Raw genomic sequence first — 19022 nt, 5'->3', positions numbered from 1 at the left:
GTACTGGTGAGCAGGGGACAGGCAATGGAAATGTAGGATTGTGGAATCATTAAGGTTGGAAAAGACCTTCAAGATCATCGAGTCCAACCATGTTCAACATTAAACCACATCCCCAAGTGTCACACCCACACGCTTTTTGAACACTTCCAGTAATGTTGATTCCACCACTTTCCTGGGCAGCCTGTTCCAATATCCCACTCCAGCCTCCTTCCCAAGGGGAATTAATTTCTCCATGGATACCCGGGGATGCAGCTCACAGGGGAAGCCGCAGGGCCTGCTACAGGCAAAGTAAAATAAAATCAAACCAAACCAAACCAACAGAAAATTACTTTACATGGCAGGATATTCCATTCGCTTTTCCTGGTTCCATTCTGTACATCAGAACACTGCAAGGGTTTTACAAACCAGAGAGGCAAAGGCACCTGAGGAGTGTCTCAAACACACACACACGCACACACACACACACACATCCCCACGAGCCACATCCATCCACGGGATGTTTGGGTGGTTTGAGGGCCCTGGGAGTGTTTTGGGCTTGAGAGCCTTTTGCTCTCAAGGCTTTGAGACACCCACCCACCACTGAAGGACTGAGAAAACCCAAACCAGATTCAGTGAAAGAGAAGAAAACAGCTTAAAAATGGTTTTGATTTTTTTTTTTTAAACTTTGGTGAACAGGTACTTTGTTGCTCTCTTCTGCCAAGCCCCTTCCCAGCCAACGTTGATTTTTTTTTTTTTTCCTTGTATTTGTTTCCAGCCATCCCATATTACTGATCAGACTGATGGGTTTGGTCCCGTTCACAGAATAAAGTCTTTCATTCCCCCTTGGCAAGGAGTGACTTTACCCCCTCAAGGAAAGCTGTCCATCACTGCCATGGTCGACTGGCACAAACCCCCAGTGCTGCTCCATCACTGCCCCCCAGCTTCCCCGGATCCCAGCCTAGGCAATAACCAGCCTCTGCAGCTTTCAGGCAAAGTAATAGGGAATTATTTTAGCTATGTCTTTTAATTTGCCCTAACACTCACAGAGCTTCATTATTTTAAAACTGAAATAACCCTTAGAATCATGAAATCATCGAATGTTTGGGGCTGGAAGGGATCTTAAAGGTCATCTCGTTCCAAGCGCCCTGCCACGGGCAGGAACACCTTCCACTACACCAGGTTGCTCCAAGCTCCGTCCAAACTGGCCTTTAATATTTCCAGAGAAGGGTCACCCACAGCTTCTTTGGGCAACCTCTTAAATTTTGCTTCTCTTTTCAGAGCTAAGGATGCAGAAACATTCCCACCGCCACACCAGCACTGCAAAGCCTTGATCTCCATGCGGAAGAATCCAAGGATGTATTCACACAAGCAACCAATTTCTCACTTTCCTCTTAAGTCTAAGCAACACTTTTCATTTTCAATGAACGCCAGTGTTAAAATAAACCTGTGTCTGGTGCTGGCCTGAGGATGGAACCTCCCAATACCTTCTTATTTAACCCTTTGCTGAGCCAGGTGGAACTAGCGAACTCCGCAGGGAAGGGGGAGGTGGGTTGGAGCAACTAATTTATCCAAAACAACCAAGATCTGATTAATTATTTAATTACCTTCCAGGGATTCTGTGCGTGCTCCCTGCCAAGGTTTTCCAGCAGGGACAGAGGCCACTGCTGGAAAACTCTGACCAGTTTTCCAGCTGGTCAGAGGCCACAGCCCAGCTCTGCTTTCAACTGGCCCATTTTCTCCTACAACTTTAAATCTACTGTGGGAAGAAATCTCCTTCCAGCTCCCCTCGACCACCACAGATCCACTACCCTGGTCTGAGGCTCCATGATCCTGCAGCTGCTCCCTTGGGCATCACTAGAGAGATGACATCCCCCTTCCCTGTACCTGGGGATGGTCCCACAAGGCATGGAGGAGAAGGCACCCAGATCTACAGGCACTGGTCCTCTCTGCCTAATTTTAGGCACTTGCTTGGGTTTTACAAAGACCCCCTGGGCTCTTCCTACAGCTTCACTTCCAAAACACATTGGCATCCTCCCAGCCCCAGCATAGCAGCACGGGCATGGATTAGCAGAGCTGTGGCTGAGCAGAGCCATCCTCGCTGAGATTCCCTTCAGCTCCCACCGGAATCCTGATGGTTCCCAACGTGATCTGGCTGGTGCTGAGCCCTGCCAGCATCAACAGCATTTAAACACCATTGTCATTTAAACAGCCCTCAGCCCGTGGCAGGGGTCCCGGGCATCCGTCCGTCCGTGGGTGTACCCAGCAGAGACCTCCTGCACCCCGAGAAGACCCCTTTCTTCCCAGACTCACACACACACACACACACACACACACACAGACACACACACACACACACAGACGCAAAGTCAACACGGCTGCTGCATCATCACACCCGACTCCGAGTCGAGCATCACTCCTTGATTGTAACCGCGTAAGGCACAGGACAGATTGAAACGCCGCCCCCCCGGAGCCGCCGGCTGGTCCCACGAGCTCCAGCGGGGTCGGTCCCCTTGGGAACGGGGACACCCGGGTCCCCCCGACTCTGCGGTCTGAGGATCATCTCCTCCGGCTCGGCTGAAGGCCCTGTCTCTGTTCCTCTGCGAAAGGCAGTGATGGCCACTGAGCATCCGATTCCTCCCCCGGTCCTGAGGGTGCTGCCAGCACCGCCGTCATGCTGGGGGGACAGACCCCATTTGCTGCACTTCCCCCAAGAGATCAGTTACACGATGAGGGGGGACAACCCCGGTACCGCTGGCGGCGAGGAGGTTACGTGGTCCCAGGCCAGCACCCGCACAGTCCGGGAAATCCCTCGCTCCGAATTCCCGGCGCCAACAGTCCCGAACGCAGCTTGAAAATCCAACAGCGCGGCGGGTGCCGAGGCAGCGACGAGTGAGAAGGGACCTGCGGAGGCCACTGCCAGGACAGCCCCGGGCAGGGGTCTGACCGCGGGTCCAGCGGCCACCCCCGTCCCGCCGGCGCTTCCCAACCCCGCTGCCGGGGGCTCAGAGCCCGCAGTTGACGAAGGGGTGTCTCAGCAGGTCCTCGGCCGTCGGCCTCCGCTTCTCCTCCACGAAGATCTGCTTGAGGAAGTTTCGGCAGCAGCTGGAGACGCTGTCGGGGAGCTGGGGGTTGGTCGGCTGGGTGGCGATCTTGAAAATAGCCGCCATGGCCTCGAACTCTGCCCACGGCGGCTTCTCCGTTAACATCTCCACCACGGTGCAGGCCACGCTCCTGCAACAGTGCCAAGCACAGGGGTGAGGGGGGGGAAAGGGTCAGGGGTGGTGGACCTGCAGGTGATGTCTGATCACCTGCCTGAATGGACTGTGTGGGAAGCAAACGCCCACGAGGTGAGCACATGTCCCCCAAAGCTCCCTGGTCGCACTTGGCACTGGGATTTCCACTCCCACAGCAGGAGTGAATCAGGAGCTTTGCCCTAAAGCTGGTGGATTTTCTGCCTACCTTAACCATCAGATACTAAGTTTCATAAAACTGCTTGAGAGATCTTATCAGGGCATCCCCTGAAGGGAAGCCCAGGCACAGGTTCAGACACCATAGTTTCAGCAATAAAACGTAGCTCCCCAGGAAGCTGAGCCAGAATGAAACATGTTTGCTCATTCCCAACCTTATCTCTGAGGTGTATCTGAGAAAGAACACATCTGATGGGCAGCAAAGAGCCTGTGAGGTTTCTCTCTGAACTGCTGAGTCGTCCTTGTCTCAGCAGGGACACTCTGCCACCTCCATTCATAGTTGATTCTAAAAAAATTAAACCACATTTCCCTTCTATCAGCCAGGGCAGGTGGGGCAGGGTACATGGCTGCCTGCTAAGGACTCCCTAGCTTTCCCCCACCAAATAGGGTTCTCTTGGAAGGACTAGTTTTTGTTGAAGCTACTTGCTTGGTCACGCAATGGAAAGCACACTGAAGGCAGTACTTCCTCCTCATTTATTGGGAGGATTAATACTGTTATCCCAACTCTTTCAGGCTCCATCTGACATCCTTCACAAATTAAATCATTCACAAGCAGCCAATAGTTTTTGTTGTCTTCGTGCCTGAGCCACATGCAAACATCCAGGAGCAGATTTTGAAAGGCCTCTTAGATCTTCTGAGCCTCTGAGCTCGGCTTAGCAAACCTAAAATCAGGGCCACCAAAACTCAACAGCTCTTTTAGTGAACTTCGTTATCAACTTGCTTTCCAGAATTGAGAGCAGTTATGGGACTAAGCTGAACATGATACTCACACACGACAAGAGCTTCCAAAAGCAAGCTCTGATTCTGACTGCTCCTGTTTTGGGATCTTCAGCTACAACATGCTCCCTCTGGATATCCACACAGCGGATCCTAACACATGTCTCCTATTTCCATCCTTTGCACTGCTTCCAACTACTAGCTACACCTGTTGCTCCCTTTACAACTTCCCCAAAGGATTGCTTGATTTAAGCAGCAGTGGTGGGGTTTGTACTGTATCTCTTACCACACATCAGCTTTCCTTCCGTAGCCCTCTCCACTGATAACCTCTGGGCTCATCCAGTACGGTGTTCCCGTGACAGATTTAATCCCAGTCCCAGACATGCAGATGGTCTGGATGCGTTTGCTGGCCCCAAAATCTCCAAGTTTCACATTTCCAGCAGAATCTCTCAGGATATTGGCACCTGGGGTGAAAAGCAAAGACAAAACCCCAAGAGATGAAAGCAACAACCTGAACTGAAGTGGCTCCAGTGAGGAGAGCAGGAAGGGCACGGGCACAGAGCCGTGCATGAGGGGGTCCAAAGGGCCGTGGTGGGGCTGGACTCAGCATTATGTAAAATCCTTTTCTCCTAAAGCAGCTGCTCTCCAAGAGGGTTGACTCCCACCAGCATCCCCTCACTCAGCACGTTTCCCAGAAGTGAGCAGTGGATGGGAGCCGACAGATCATCCTCCCCACCCCAGACAGCAGAATGGAGCCCCAGACCTTTCCAAATGCCAGAGCCTCTCAGTTCCTGGGTATGTTACACCAGGTTTTCACATGTGCAAGAGCAGCTAACAATAATTCCTCTTGAGAGAAGACAGCACAAGATTTTGGCTTCAGCTGCACGTTCAAGATTTTCATGGTTCAAGCTGGTGAAGGGCAGGGGCAAAAATACTTTAAATGTGAGATCCCAGCACTATGCTGTGCACAAGAATTTATACTGGGGCCGGGGGAGGCTGGGTTGAACAAATCCAAGCAAGCAAGAAGCCTCTCTGTATTATCCACTCACCTTTAATGTCCCTGTGGACAATCATATTGCTGTGTAGGTAGAAGACTCCCTGCAGGATCTGCCTGGTGTACTTCCGTGTGACGTTCTCAGTCAGAGCACCGTAAGCTTTTAGCTGGTCCTTTATTGAGCCCTGTTGCAAAGAAACAACATGAACCCGCCATAAGGACCAGCAGAACTATTGTGTCACAGGAACTTTTTAAGCTTTCCTGACCGTTTTATCATCCAGCTCAAAAAAAACCCCAAAACCATTCTGTGTAGAAACAGCAAAAGTCCACTTAGTGCTGAGTGGAGGAAAGATTTGTCCTCATGTCCCAGATCCCAGGGGAGAAAAAGGTAGTTTCTGGTGCATGTCGGTGCTTCCTCCTGGCAGCACTACAGACCTTTTTCCCCCTCTAGTGGCTGGATGGGTGTCACCACCTCATGGAGATGGACCAAACTGATGAGGAATTACAACTCAAAGCGAGAAGATCAACTCGACCAATTAAATTCATAGAATCATTATGGTTGGAAAAGACCTCTGAGATCATCGAGTCCAACCATTAACCCAGCACTGCCATTCAACACCAAGCCATGTGTTTTCTGAACACTTCCAGGGTTTTCTGCCCACTTCCCTGGGCAGCCTGTTCCAATGCTTCATCACCCTTCCAGTGAAGGAATTTTTCTAATATTCAATCTAAATCTCCCCTTTCCCTATTGTTTCCCCTTGTCCTATCATTTGTTACGTAAGAGAAAAGAATGACCCCACCTGCCCACAACCTCCTTTCAGGTAGCTGTAGAGAGCCAGTTCTTGGGGCCAAGAGAACTCAAGTCTTCTATGAAGCCTCCTCCCAAAACTTCACACAGCAAGGAGCACCCACGGCCATGAGGGACAACCACCCACTCACAGGACTGCTCCAACAAGAAGACCCAGGGTAGGGAATTTGCTACTAATTGAATCTCTCAAACTGGTTTGATTTTATAGATCAAAGAGGAAAGGACGCAGAGGTGCAGATATTATCATCTGCAAGAGGCTGACACCCTTGGCTTTAGCTGCACTTTCTGTCCACTTGAAAGTCGGATGTGTCTCACTGCGCCAGAGCTGGGTTTTAGCAGGATGAACCAGAGGCAGATTTGGGGTTCACACTCAGCTCTACCTCCAGTAGTCAGGTTAGCTGGGAAGCAGGAGGGGAAACTCATGCTGCTTCTGCCTGTCCTGCAGCTCTGGGGTTGATCCAAGATTGCCAGTCCTTCTGTTCTGGGAACAGTGGCTGCTCTGCTCCAAGTCAGTCTGTCAAACTTTATCAGCTTTTCCACATCCACCCAACTCTGCTGTTGCTCTGCCCAGCTACTGTTTTGGCTTCTTTTGAGGCTGGTGGTGATCCTGTGGATGGGCCTCTCCTTTCCCTTTCACAGCACTGCTGGAGCCACCCGAAATGCTCTAAATGACCCCCTCACACAACCTGTGTGCAGGGTATGTTCACTCACCCACAAACCAAACAAGCTTTCTTATCCTGTCCTCCCTCCCCCTGAGGGGGGACATCAAACAAGAAGGGGACACAGGTTCTTTGAGGCCTGTGGTCATTCTGTTTTCCAAGCACAAATTAAATAAAATAGCTTATGGGCAGGACAGAAACTACAAAGTCAGCTATTAACTGGGTTCATAAGAACAACAAGCTAATGATGCACCCAAGCTTGGCCCCATGAAGATTTTGCCAAGCTATCTGTCTTAAATTGGAAGTTTGGCCAGACCCAGCATTGCAGAGCTGCTGCCCTGCAAGGTCTGGGAACTCACTCACTTCCACTGGCCTTGGAAACCAGAGCCCTGGGCTGCTTTTGTGAAATGAACTGTTGTTTCAGCAGCAAAGTCAATCTGTATTTGGTCAGAGCTCGGGTTTATCATTAAAAAAAACAAACACTGAACTTCCAGCCCTGCTGGACGCTGCCCCAGCATCAAATGCTGGTTTCCTGGCTGCTAGCAAACATCGGCACGCTGCGGAATAAGCAGCAAGGGGACTGCTGGAATTCCTGGGATTTACTCCTCTGGGTCCACGCCTCATGGTGAGACCTTAAAATGAGATGTCTGCCCACAGGGAGAGAGGGAGGACATGGCTTGGAAGGGACTCAGATGCATGGAAGTCCACCTGACCACTCACATGCAAGATGTGCTAGGAGAGCTTCTAGCACGTTTACTGAAGACCAAAATTATTTGCAGCCAGATGACTTAATTGTCCCTTCTGACCTTACAAATATCTGTATAAACAAGGGTTTATTCTCCCACACTCTGGGGAACAAATCCAGCTGGACAGGAGGGACTTGGGAGAACAGATCCTCCAGCAATGTAAATAGCGTTATGCTGATTTACACCAACTGATGACTTTGTCTAATGGCTGATGTAATTCACAAGCTCCCAAACAGAAAGAGATGTTCAGCTCATCCATGTACATTTTCCAGCCCTGCTTAGACTCCCTCAAAGCTTTCTGACCTTCTTTTTCCCAGGGGCTATTTCATTCTGTATCAGCAAAGTCACAAATTGAAGCCGCTCGTGCACAAGACCATAATGCTCCCCACGAAAAGCTCTGTCCTCAACAGAAGGCTCCAAGTGAGTAACACTGTTTTTAATACACACGTGCTGAAAAGCCACAAATAATTGGTGACAGCTGTGGGAGGACAGTTGTACTATTAGCTTTTCCTGCAGGGATTTGCAATAAATACTTAAGGGTGGGCTCAGGCCACAGTGTTTGGAGCCAGATCCTGGATCACGTCCCACATTCACCAAGTGCAGATTCCAGACTGTGAACACACCCTGCTCCAGGATTCAAACCTAAAACCTGCCTGTAAGGCTTTTCATTTCACCCAGTGCACGTTGAGGGGCTTCACTATGACATCTGACTCACATCCTAAGCTTTCCCAGGTCCTTAGGGATGCAGCCAGTGCTCTAGTTTAGCTCATCAGCTATGCAGCAGCTCAGCTGGATAGTTTGGCTCCAGATCCAAATTTCACCAAACTCCAGGACAGTTTCAATCTGTTTTCTGCCATTCAGGACAGGAGCCACACTTACCCCTGGCATGTATTCAACAAAGATAGACAGTTTCTTCTCCTCAGGGTCCCTCAGGCACCCGTAGTACTGCACTATCCTGTCGTGACGGAGAGTCTTCAGCAGCTGGATCTCACATTCTAAAGCATTCACTTCCTGTAACAAAACAGACTTCCTTGTGAAAGGGAATGATAACTTTGGGAATATTATCCAAATACTGCTCGATGCTGAGCACACTTTTTGCAGCCCCTGTGAAGCTGCCTGCAAAGAAACTGGCCACAGGAGGCTCAGAAATGAGGAGTACTGCCTTAAGAGAAAGGTAAGGAGAGAGACACATGGGATACACAAGGGCTTGGCTTTGAGACAAGTTTACTTATTATTACTTATGTTCCAGGAGTTTTTCTGAAAAGGTGTCAATGAAGTCCCTAGCAAAGCTAATGCAGTGCCCAGAGAGGAGAGAAGGTGAAGGGGAGCAAGAAGGACAAAACTAAGGAAAAGTAGTCACATCTGCAAGAGATGATACCTGAGACAGAGCAGGCCAATGTGACCAAGGGACTAAGAGGCAGAGAAGGCACCAGAGCACCCTGACTGGTGCCAGAAGCCATTCAGGACCACTCTAGAGAGGGAAAACAACACCCTGCCTCCACACACTGCCTTCCATCAGGGACACAGACACCTCCACCCTCAGCCTCCAGCCCACAACTCCCCAAGGTGGTGCAGAACAGAGTCCTGCCCTCATACTCACTTTACTTGTCTCTTGGCTGTCAGGATCAAAAGGCACCTGCTTCACCGACAGCTCCCGCCCAGTGTCAGCATCGTAGCAGAGATAAACCTCCCCAAAAGCTCCTCTTCCCAGCAGCTTCCCCAGCCTCCAGTTCACAGGTGCCTGCAGGGCTGTACAAGAGAGGAGAGGGCTCAAAGAGTGCATCAGGGAGGCTTCAGCATCCTCCTGACCAGACAGTGTGCAGGGCAGTCAGTGAGCCACCCTCTCCCAGGGGCACCAGGACAAACCAGTTTTAGCACTGGTGCTACTGGCATGGGGGGATGTCTCCCAGTCTGCACTAGCATTAAGCAGTGTCAAGTCCTAAAAAAGTCCTATTTCATTAAGAGTCCCTCCTCCAAAACCTGTTTTCTTAGCCAGTGTTGGACTTGCCCCTCTGCTCTGAGACTGGTTAGCGAGATACAGCATGGTTGAGCAGCAACCCAGGTAGGGACCAGTAAGGACTTTTTTTATCTCACTGCTCATTCCTAGGTTGTTATTTATCACTGAACGGGCCCCAAATGCACCAAGTTCTACAGTATGGGCAGTTTTGCAATGGCAGAGGAGCCTGGGTGCTGGGGTGACAGCAATGTAATCCAAGGAGTGGAGCCTCTGGACACATTTGCTCCCACAACCCAAGCCTCTCTGAAGCTTCTGCTGCATGAGCACACTGACAGTTCAACACACAAGCAATTTTCTGCAACCCAGGAAGTGCTGAACACCAGCTGACACCATCAAGGCCAAGGTAAGATACAGTGTGTTGTATTAAATCATTCTCATTGAGACACAAGCTCATGTGTCTTGTGCTGGGGGTGCATTCACCCATGGTTGACTCAGCTGCTCATGGTAACTCAGCAGGTCTTGGTAACTCAGTTTTGTGTTGAGGCTCAGCTCTGCTGAGACCTCAGGCACTCAGGGCTTTGTTTCACTCACAGTTCCTCGCTTTTGTAGGGGAGGTGCTGAAGACCTGCAGACCCTTCTCACAATTGTTCCAACATTTGGGCCTGTACTCGTCGTACTGCAGCGTGCTGAGCTTGCTGTCCCCGTTAAAGCTCTTGGTTCTGCTGGAGGGGACGAGCTGGAACAGGTTCTCCTGCGGGAAGTAACTCCTGGGGAAAGTCCTCCGACCTGCAGGAGAAAAGGGGGAAAGTTACAGCAAGAACACACACACCAGGTTGGACCTACCTGCCACCACCTTCTCACGTCACTGCCCAGATCCTCGTCTCTTCAAATTAAACAAAACAACTGTAATTAAACTGAAGCAAAGCCCTGCAAACATTTTAAATTCAATTTAAGAGTTGATAACAGCAGGAATTACATCTAATGCAGATGCTTCCAGAGGGGTTTGCAAGAGTTTAATTACATTAGGGGGTTTGTTGGCTGTTAATCACAATTAAACATTGAACAGGCAGGGATTTACATTGCAAATTATCCCTGCCATCCCCTAAGTCCATAATGCAAATGACCACACAGCAGTGCCAGACTTGCTTTCACAGGGGTGTCAGTGAGAGATGAAGTTCATTCTGGAAGGCTCAATATGCTCTCTGCATGTACTCACTACTTTTTTCCCAAGGGAATTTGATTCTAATTCAGTTTGGCCTCCCATCACTTGCAGTCTCACACAGTGAAGGAAAGAGCAGGAAAAAGGTGATGGAGTGGTCCCCAAAGCTCAGAACTCAACAGCTGAAAACAGAGAACAGAACAGAAACTGCTACCCTGAAATTGCTCAGGGATTTCCTACAGCTCTGTGAGAAACCTGCTGTAAAGGTCACAAAACAGCATCCTCAAAAAACAAGCAATTTAGAGAAACTGAAAGGTTGATTTTGCCAGGGATGAGAAATGCCAATCATCCACAAGGCTAAGTTAAAACTGCAGGTGTGAGCAGCAGAGGAGCTGAGCACTGACTTTCCTACAGGCCGTAGATGCTCAGCACTTCCCAAGAGCAGAGCCTCAAGGTTGCAGGGAGGATGCTCCTCAGAACACACAAGTGAATCCCAAATTCCTTGGCGGTTCTCCCTTTATTAGAAACCTCTCCTTCCCAGGTCTTTCCAGTCCCAAGCACTGTCACAAGCCATCAAGACCCTGGCCCGATCACCCACCCTTTTCTTACCGTCACTGTAGTCCTTGCGGCTTTGGGAGAGGTGGTACTGCCTCGGGAACGTCCCGCCCTTCCCAAACCTCTCGCAGAACGGGATGTCGAAATCTGACAGGAGGGAAGAAGACACACATGTTTCCGAGATCAGCTCCGTATCAAATGCCCAGAGTGTTTCTTACGGGAAACACTGAACTACGGGGAAGAACGAGGTGACAAGCTGTTCATTTACACAAGCCTACGTTCCCCAAGGCTCCCTCTGAAATCGCTCCACAGTCACACACTCCTCAGTGGAAAATCAGGGTTAGACACACTGCTCTTGGTGCCCCTAAAGCAGAGGTTTAACTGCTGACTTTATGGACCACACTGTTCAAGTGAAAGGCAGAGGACTGACGTGAACCATGCCTAGTTTCCAAGGCAGAGCACTAAACGTCTTATTTGCACATGGAAAACACAAAAATCAGTGTGGATACAGAACTGCCAGGCAGGGTCAGGCCTAGATCCATATATCCAAAACCTTTGCTCTGAAGTCAGTTATTTCCAGGGAAATGCAGAAATCCAGCACTTGTGCCAATACCAGACAATCTCTCCCCTCTTTCTTCTCAGATGCGACTCCTCACCTCTGAAAGCCAGGGACCAATTTATACCTCCAGAGCTCCAAACTTTTATATTTACTTTGATTAAATGCTAGAAAGATAGAATATACAGAAGGGATTAAAGACCATCAGAGTTCAAAAATGGGATGATGAGAGAGATGGATGGACATAAGAGATAAGGACATATTTTTTTAATAAAAGCCATTGCTGGTAGCACCAAATAACTTGAGATTAAAACATCCCTCCCCATCTTTCACCTGCTGTTTTTCCTCCCTCCAGTTCTAATGACACAGCCCGTTCTGATTGTTTGTTTGTCTTAGCCTGGGGCCAGCAGCCGCTCCTTGGAGGCCGTTCCTGGCCTCTGCTGCTCTTCAGCATGATTGCCAAAAGGAGCACATAATGGCTGAAATATGGTCAGCAGGAGAAGCAACAAGGACAGGGCAAGAGGTTCTCGGGGAGCCACGTGTAAGCGATGGTGCCCAGTGGTGTCTCAAAGCAAAATGCCACAGGGGGAGCATTAAAAACCTTCTGCAACGTGGCCTGACTGCAGCTTCATCTCTGCAGTTCAATCTAGAAATCCTGCCTCAGGCCAGGAATGAGTTCTCCTGCCACAGGCTGGCTGCCATTTGCTCATTTTTAATAGTGCAAGTCATTACAATATTGCAGAGTTTCCATGATTTAACCAGCTGGATGTTTATAAGTGATTAAGCAGTAACTTATGATCCCTGCAAGTTACCAGTAGGTTTCTCTAACAGCATTTGCACTATTGCAGATTATTGTTAATGCAAGCAGAAGAGGTGTAACTCCCTAGAGAGAGCTGAGTTATGCTCTGTAGGAAGTGGAGATCCTGAAGGGACAGCTCCCAGGTACTATCAGAGACAAAAGGTGATCCCACAAGGCTGTTTGCAGCTTGCCAGCACCTCACAGTTTTCTCCAAACAGAAGAGCACAGCCCTCTCAGCAACATCTTCCAACACAGATCTCTCAAAAGCTTTACTTGCTTATATTCATCTACTTCATGGCCTTTGCTGCCCAGTTTGGACTGTTGTTGCTGTAAATTGACACCCAAATCAGACCCAAAGGTTCTTCAGTGCTACCAGCGCTGCTGCAGAGTCAAGAAGGGTAAATGAAGACAAGAGCAGCCCTGCCTGTGTTTGGTGCTCTGGGTCTTTTAATTTTAGAGAACATTCAGGTTTGATCATTGCAGGGTCAATTCTGAAGTGTAACCTAAGCAGTGAGGTTGGTTTGCTTGATTGCTTTTAATTACTTTCCATGCAGTGCCATCTCTCTAATAGCCTTTATCCAGCCTCTTCACTACATACTTTTTATACTTTTAAGCAAATATAAACCACCAAGAGTGCTTACCCATGCAATCAAGGCTGTCTTTGGGATGGCTCTTCCTTCCAGGAACAGGGGTTTGCGTAAAAGGAGGGCTACAAAGAGATGAAAAAAAAAAAAAGCAGGATACATTTATTATATCAGAAAGGCTATGGAATTAATAGACTTTAGAAAGGACAGGCTAAACCACAAGCTGCACTGATCACTGAGCTCCCATCCTCATCCTGCACAAAAATAAAATTGGTTTTCTCTGCTGGATCACAGTGTGTTCCTGTGGCAAACAAAAGAGATGCTGCAAAAACCACAGTCACCAGGCTGAAAAGAAGCAGCCAAAGATCAGAACACCTGTGCACAAGGCTGCACAAGAGGGCTGCAGATTTCTCTGCCCTCAGCATCAAGTATTCAACTGTGCAACTCTGCTTTCTATGAGCATTGTTCAGTTGCTGCAGATGTACACACTAAAGTCCTTCAGTCATGCCCAATTCATGCAGGTTTCCCCTTTTCTGCAACATCATCCCCCACCCTCCTCTCACAGGAGGGTCTGTACCACCACTGGGAACATGCACACTCCCAGGAGACCAGGAGGGAGAATGTGGGATTGGTGCCTCAAGGCTCAAGGTCTTTGAAGTACACTGAGAGATGATAAAGCACTGCAAGGGGACCTCAGCAATCCCAGTTTCACCCCAGGCTCTGTAAGGGCCAACAGGGTGATCTGGACACATTGCTTTGCCACTTTCCCTTTCAACAATATGGGCACAGAGCAGAAATCAGCTTTGTGAAGTTCTCTGAAACCTGCTCATGTCAAAGCTGATCACTGTTATGGCAGAGAGGAATTTGTTGTGCTGTTCCTGAGCCTCAGCCTGGCCACCATGCCTGGTAACTCACTCTGCTCCCTGGAGCTGATGCCATCCCAAGCAATTGGCTGCAAGGGCTCAGCTATATCTTTGCAGGAATAGTCTTACTCCTCTTCCTGCCTTGGAATAACACAGCCCTTCTTGGGCCTTTTCCAGCTCCTAGACCCCATGACTGGACACACCTGCCTGCTTTGCATGTGAAATCAAGCCATACCACCCTCTCACAAAGACGCCCAAAACTCTTCTCTCAGTTCCCAACGCAAGTGTTACAACGAGCCCACACTCCTTCTGCTGCTCTTCCCGGCAAAGTCTGTGCAAAAGCAAAGCTGGGGCAGAGAGGCCGGGAGCACAAGGAATCCAGCTTCGATACAACCGTAACAATGAGCAAATACATCACAGGAAATTATTAAAAGCCACAAAAAGGAAATGGACCACGATGCTGAGACAGATCCAAAGCTGCACAGAGCAGCAAACCCGAAGCACGCTACACAATCAACCCGACGCAGACCTGCTGGAACACAGCCCTGGTGCTGTATGGCAAAAGCAACAGCGGAAAAAAATAGAAAATCTTTGATGCAGACGGAAAAAAATAATATACCGCTTCCCAAAAGGACACTGTGTCTTATGCACAGCAGCAAACATACAGTTTCTGTGCACGTGTGAGTCGGGACCGAGCAGCCGCATCAGCCATTGAGTCCCAGCCTGGGTTAGTACAACGTGTCCCAGTTGCTTCCTGCTGAGAAGCTAAACTTAGTTATTGCTTGTCTGGTGTCCTCAGCACCTTGACTGACACGTCTGTGGCTGCTGGCAGTGCACAGGGGCTGCTGAGTTTACCAGTGGTCAATGGAGAGCAGACAGCATGCTCGGGGAGGAGGGGACATGGAAAGGCTAATGGAGTATTGACCTGGTGACTGCAGAGAGCCAGAGGAGTTACTGTGAGGGTGGGAAGGCCCTGACAAGGTTGCCCAGAGAAGCTGTGGCTGCCCCATCCTTGAATTGTTCAAGGCCAGGCTGGACAGGGCTCGGAGCAACCTGGTCTAGTGGAAAGTGTCCCTGCCCATGGCAGGGGGGTGGAATGAGATGACCCTTAAGGTCCCTTCCAACCCAAACCATTGCATAATTCTATGAGAGGGGTCTGACAAAAAAAAAAGAAAACCTGGGCACACAAAGCCAGGCTGTCTTTGTCCAGCTCAGGTTACTGCAACTCAAATCATACCATCCCACAGACATCTGTGCTAGGATCTGGTTTTCAGCGTTAAAGATAAATTTGTTTCGCTCAGGTGCATCCTCACCCCAGCAGAAATCTCAGGGGATGCCGCTGACTCCACTTCTCTCCCGCTGTGGAGCAGAGGCTGCATTTCAGCTGGTGAACATGATGGGAAGTACAACTCACCTGTCCACAGATCTGTCCAGCGACTGGCAGCTCCCAGACAGCGAGTCGTCAGGGCTGATGAAAGCTTCAAGCATCTGACAGTGAAAGAAAAGGGGAAACAATGAAACCATGCACTGCAGCTCCTCAAGCTCCAGAACCTCTGCAGAATCAACAAAGCTGCTCCAAAGACAGCTGATTTACACCAGCTGATGCCAGTCCCATAGGGATGAGATTCAGTCTAACAAAAATTTTCTTCCCAGTGGAAATCCATTTATGATGCCCTCTCTGCATTTTTTGTTCTTTCTAACTGCTGTTTGCCAGAAGGAAAGCTGAGGCAAAGATAATTAGCACCCTGATGCTCAAATCATGAGGAGAAGTCAATGAGATTCAAAGTATAATGATAATACTGAAAGAAAATATGTATCAGGACACAAAAGATGTGCCCAAGGCCAAGTGGATATTGTGTACCACAGCCAGGACTGCAGCCCTGGACTCCTGACTTCCCGAGCTGCCCTGGCACACGAGCCCAGCCTTCGTCTCCACTGATAAGCGCAGCATCATCAGGGTTTTTGGCCGGAGGAACCGGCTTGGCTCTCACCAGCCCAGTGAGTCAAAAGCTGCATTTGTGTTGCTTCCTGGATGAGACATTGTACTGGCCGGGGTTATTTATAGCTGGTTAGTAACAATAGAGGGTTTGTGTGGAGTGGTAAACCCAGGGGCTGTGTGCACTTCCACATGGAGCAGAGCCTGCTCCGGGCCACGCTGTGCTGCCGGCAGCACCACGCTCCCTCCTGGCTGCACACACTGCTCAGCCCTGCTCCACAGCCAGCCCAGCTCACTCCTGGGAAAGCTGAGCAACGAGGGTTAAACACCACGTGGAGTCACATTTTGCTGGTTCCCACATCGCTCCTCCTTCCCCAACAGCCTCCCTTTCCATGTGCTGTTCCTGTAAGACCTCCTCGACTGGTTGTCACAACAGCTCCTATTGTTTTGGCTGGACAGGCCCAACTGCAAAGTGCAATTTTTCTCTGCTTTCCAGTTTTTAAACCAAAACCCTCACCCTTCAAAATGCACTAGCCAAAGAGGATGAAGACCTCTCCTAAAACCCACTCCCCGCCTCTGCCAGCCATGACAGATCTCTCCCAGCAGCTAATGCTGAAACACACTAATTTCTCAAAAGCATAAAATTGGGAATTGGAGCATGCTCCATACTCAGCCTCTGTTCATCTGCCAGGCTGGTCTCAAGACCACAGTTACATCACAGGCTTGCACAGGGGCATTCCCCAATGGGCAGCAAACTCCAACTTGTAAGTGGTTTTCTGCGAGGCACGTATAGAAGCAGCAGTACAAGGACATTCTGAGGGCAAAGCCCATATAGGGAAAAGCATGGCTGCTCAATGAGAAAAGGAAGAAAAACCCAAACCACCCTCAAACTCCCTTTTTCCTGCATTTAATTCACCAGAGAAGGGCTGCAAGCCACCCACAGTGTGATGCTGGGGAAAAGCAAGGAGAGCATCTGGGAACCTTCATCAGGAACAGGCTCAGGCCTCTGAACTGATGGAGCTCCGTGAACAGCTGGAGGAGCTGTGCTGATTTACACCCAAAGGGGGTCATGGGGACCCTCCTCCTGCATGCACACACTTTGTCTTAATCCTCCCTAACGTGTTTGGAAGGCATGTGAAAACAACAGAAAGCCAACTTCTGGCTGCGGGGAGCACACGATACATCTGCGCTCTGACGCTGCCAAGACTCAGCCAGAGTGACTGCTCCTTATTTTATTAGTGGCTGTATAATAAATTGTTGCAAACACAAACTTTGCCATGGAAACACCGGCACAGCCTGCACACAAAAGTGGAGTCAGTGGGTGCTACTGGAGTGTAGGGAGTGCACATCTCCCCAGGCCAGCACCCCAACAGAGTGAACTTAGTGCCTTCCCAAAGTCCCTCCACGTCCCTACTGCAAATTGTGGATCTTCATCCTGCACTCCCAAGAGCTTAACAAGAATGATTTATGTTCCCAGCTGACTTCACAGGATCCACAGCTCTTCAGAGCTATAGCTATGGTTGAGCAGGGATGGAGAGAGAGGGAGGTGTAAGCTGCTCCCCTCCAGTCCTTTAGCACTGCAGAGTTTTCCCCACCATGGGCACCAGTTTGGCTGGAGGAAGGGGTACTGCTCATCACTGAAGAGCTTGCTGCTCTTTTAATACTGAGAGTCTGGAATACACAAACTCCTTATTCAAAGAGGAAAAAAAATGTAAATATATGGGAGAGGAACAGAGACACAAAACCACAGAGAGAGGCTGTGGGTAGAGCCAAGAACTGTAACTGGAGCTCAGGCAGAAACTGCACATGGGAAGCAGCAGGAGCTGCTGATATCCCCAGGCTGTTGCAATCACAGGCAATCAGTTGCTTGGCACATTCCCTCATGGTCCACGGGATCTGGGAACGCTGCAGCCACGATGGCCTGGCAGCTGGTGCACACGTGTGTCCCAGATCTGTGCTCCTCCAGAGCTACCTGAGGTGTCCAAGCACATTTGCCATCCCCACTGCAGCTGGCTCCCAGGGTTCCTGGGAATCGGGCCTGCCATTTCTCAGGTACGCCAAGCCTGGGGGCACCCATTCCTGGAAAAAGCTGGCCTGAGCCCCATGCACAGGCCCCGCTGGGGATGTAACGGTGGGAACAGCTCCCACGGCTCAGCCTCCCTCACTCCCAACGCCGTCCCAGTTTAACCCACACAGCCCAGCCCCACTCACGTTCTGGTCCATGGTCTCGGGGATGAACTCGCCCTCGCTGTTGATGCTGGTGTAGGATCCTTGGCGGGCGATCTGCTGCTGCTCCTCAGGAACACTGCCCGGGGGCGGAGAGCTCCGGCCAGTGTGCAGAGAGCCTGGGACACGGGAAAGGCACAGGTCAAAGGGGGGACCTGCCAACCCAAGCCCTTCCAGCGATCACAGACCTCCTGGAGATGCTGCTGGGTTTGAGCTTGTGTGGGTGGGAATGGAGGATCTAGAGGTGTGATACTGTTTATGGGCATCCTGCAAAGCGTTTGCAACACGGAGAGTTTGTTGCTACGGGGCCACACAACATGTAGCAGACTTGACTTCAACCCACCCTGGATGCTAAGAGCTGTGCACTGTATCCAGGCGTGCTGCTGATGCCAGAAAGGAAAGGGCTCCAGAGTTTTGTTGTGATACAATCACTCAATCTCAAAGTAAACCACAAACTCCAAACCCACCTCCCCTCTTTGACCTCTGGGCCATTTCCTCCCTGGAGCACGTCACTGCCTTGTTCAGCAATCTGGGAAACAGCCCAGGTGAACTGAGTGCAACATCCCTTCAACACTTCTTATACAGAAAACGATTTGTGCTCAAACACCCTTCTCTACCCTTTCCCAACATGAAATTAAAGATGAAGGAAAACCAGCTTCCATTTTGCACCTGGGAGAGAACTCTGCAGCTTGCTTACGTAGATGACCCATTCCCCCCCTTATTCCCCAGATCCACTCTAACTGATTCCTTGTGCCTTTTTAGGTTTTAGGCCTTGTTGCCCTTGCTTGGCCCAGATGCACAGGCCTGGCTCCACTTTCTCTCTGTGGTTACTCCCCTCCATCCCTGCTGTCATCACCTCATGGCAAGGAATTGCTGACGGAGATCCGTGCTGCTCCGTGCTGGAGCCTTAGCTGGTCGGCATTGTGCAACATGAGCTTTCAAACAACACAACAACTTGTTCTTAAGCAGACTTCTAAAAAGCACACATCCTTGAGGAGCTAGGAGTCACATGGAGAT

General features: G+C 49.9%; 1 protein-coding gene across 3 annotated transcripts in view; it reads right to left on the bottom strand.

Moving 5' to 3' along the window:
• Window positions 1–312: 312 nt before the first annotated feature.
• LOC127461074 (mitogen-activated protein kinase kinase kinase 3-like) overlaps window positions 313–19022 on the bottom strand; it is a 78957-nt gene continuing 60247 nt past the window's right edge. For all 3 annotated transcript variants that reach the window (XM_051768361.1, XM_051768363.1, XM_051768362.1), the window contains exons 8-17: window positions 17991–18124; window positions 15258–15331; window positions 13038–13105; window positions 11096–11188; window positions 9919–10113; window positions 8971–9119; window positions 8250–8381; window positions 5213–5342; window positions 4450–4627; window positions 313–3210 (exon numbers count right to left, since the gene is read on the bottom strand). In XM_051768361.1, coding sequence (XP_051624321.1) covers window positions 2982–3210; window positions 4450–4627; window positions 5213–5342; window positions 8250–8381; window positions 8971–9119; window positions 9919–10113; window positions 11096–11188; window positions 13038–13105; window positions 15258–15331; window positions 17991–18124 — 1382 coding nt within the window. In that variant the 3' untranslated portion in view covers window positions 313–2981. The remainder of the gene's footprint in view (window positions 3211–4449; window positions 4628–5212; window positions 5343–8249; window positions 8382–8970; window positions 9120–9918; window positions 10114–11095; window positions 11189–13037; window positions 13106–15257; window positions 15332–17990; window positions 18125–19022) is intronic.

This window comes from Manacus candei, unplaced genomic scaffold (assembly GCF_025592945.1).
Source record: "Manacus candei isolate 608988 ecotype Guabito, Panama unplaced genomic scaffold, ASM2559294v1 h1tg000094l, whole genome shotgun sequence".
Classification (NCBI taxonomy): Eukaryota; Metazoa; Chordata; class Aves; order Passeriformes; family Pipridae; genus Manacus; species Manacus candei.
Note: the sequence above shows the minus strand (reverse complement) of the source record. Positions and strands in the feature narration are given on the sequence as shown.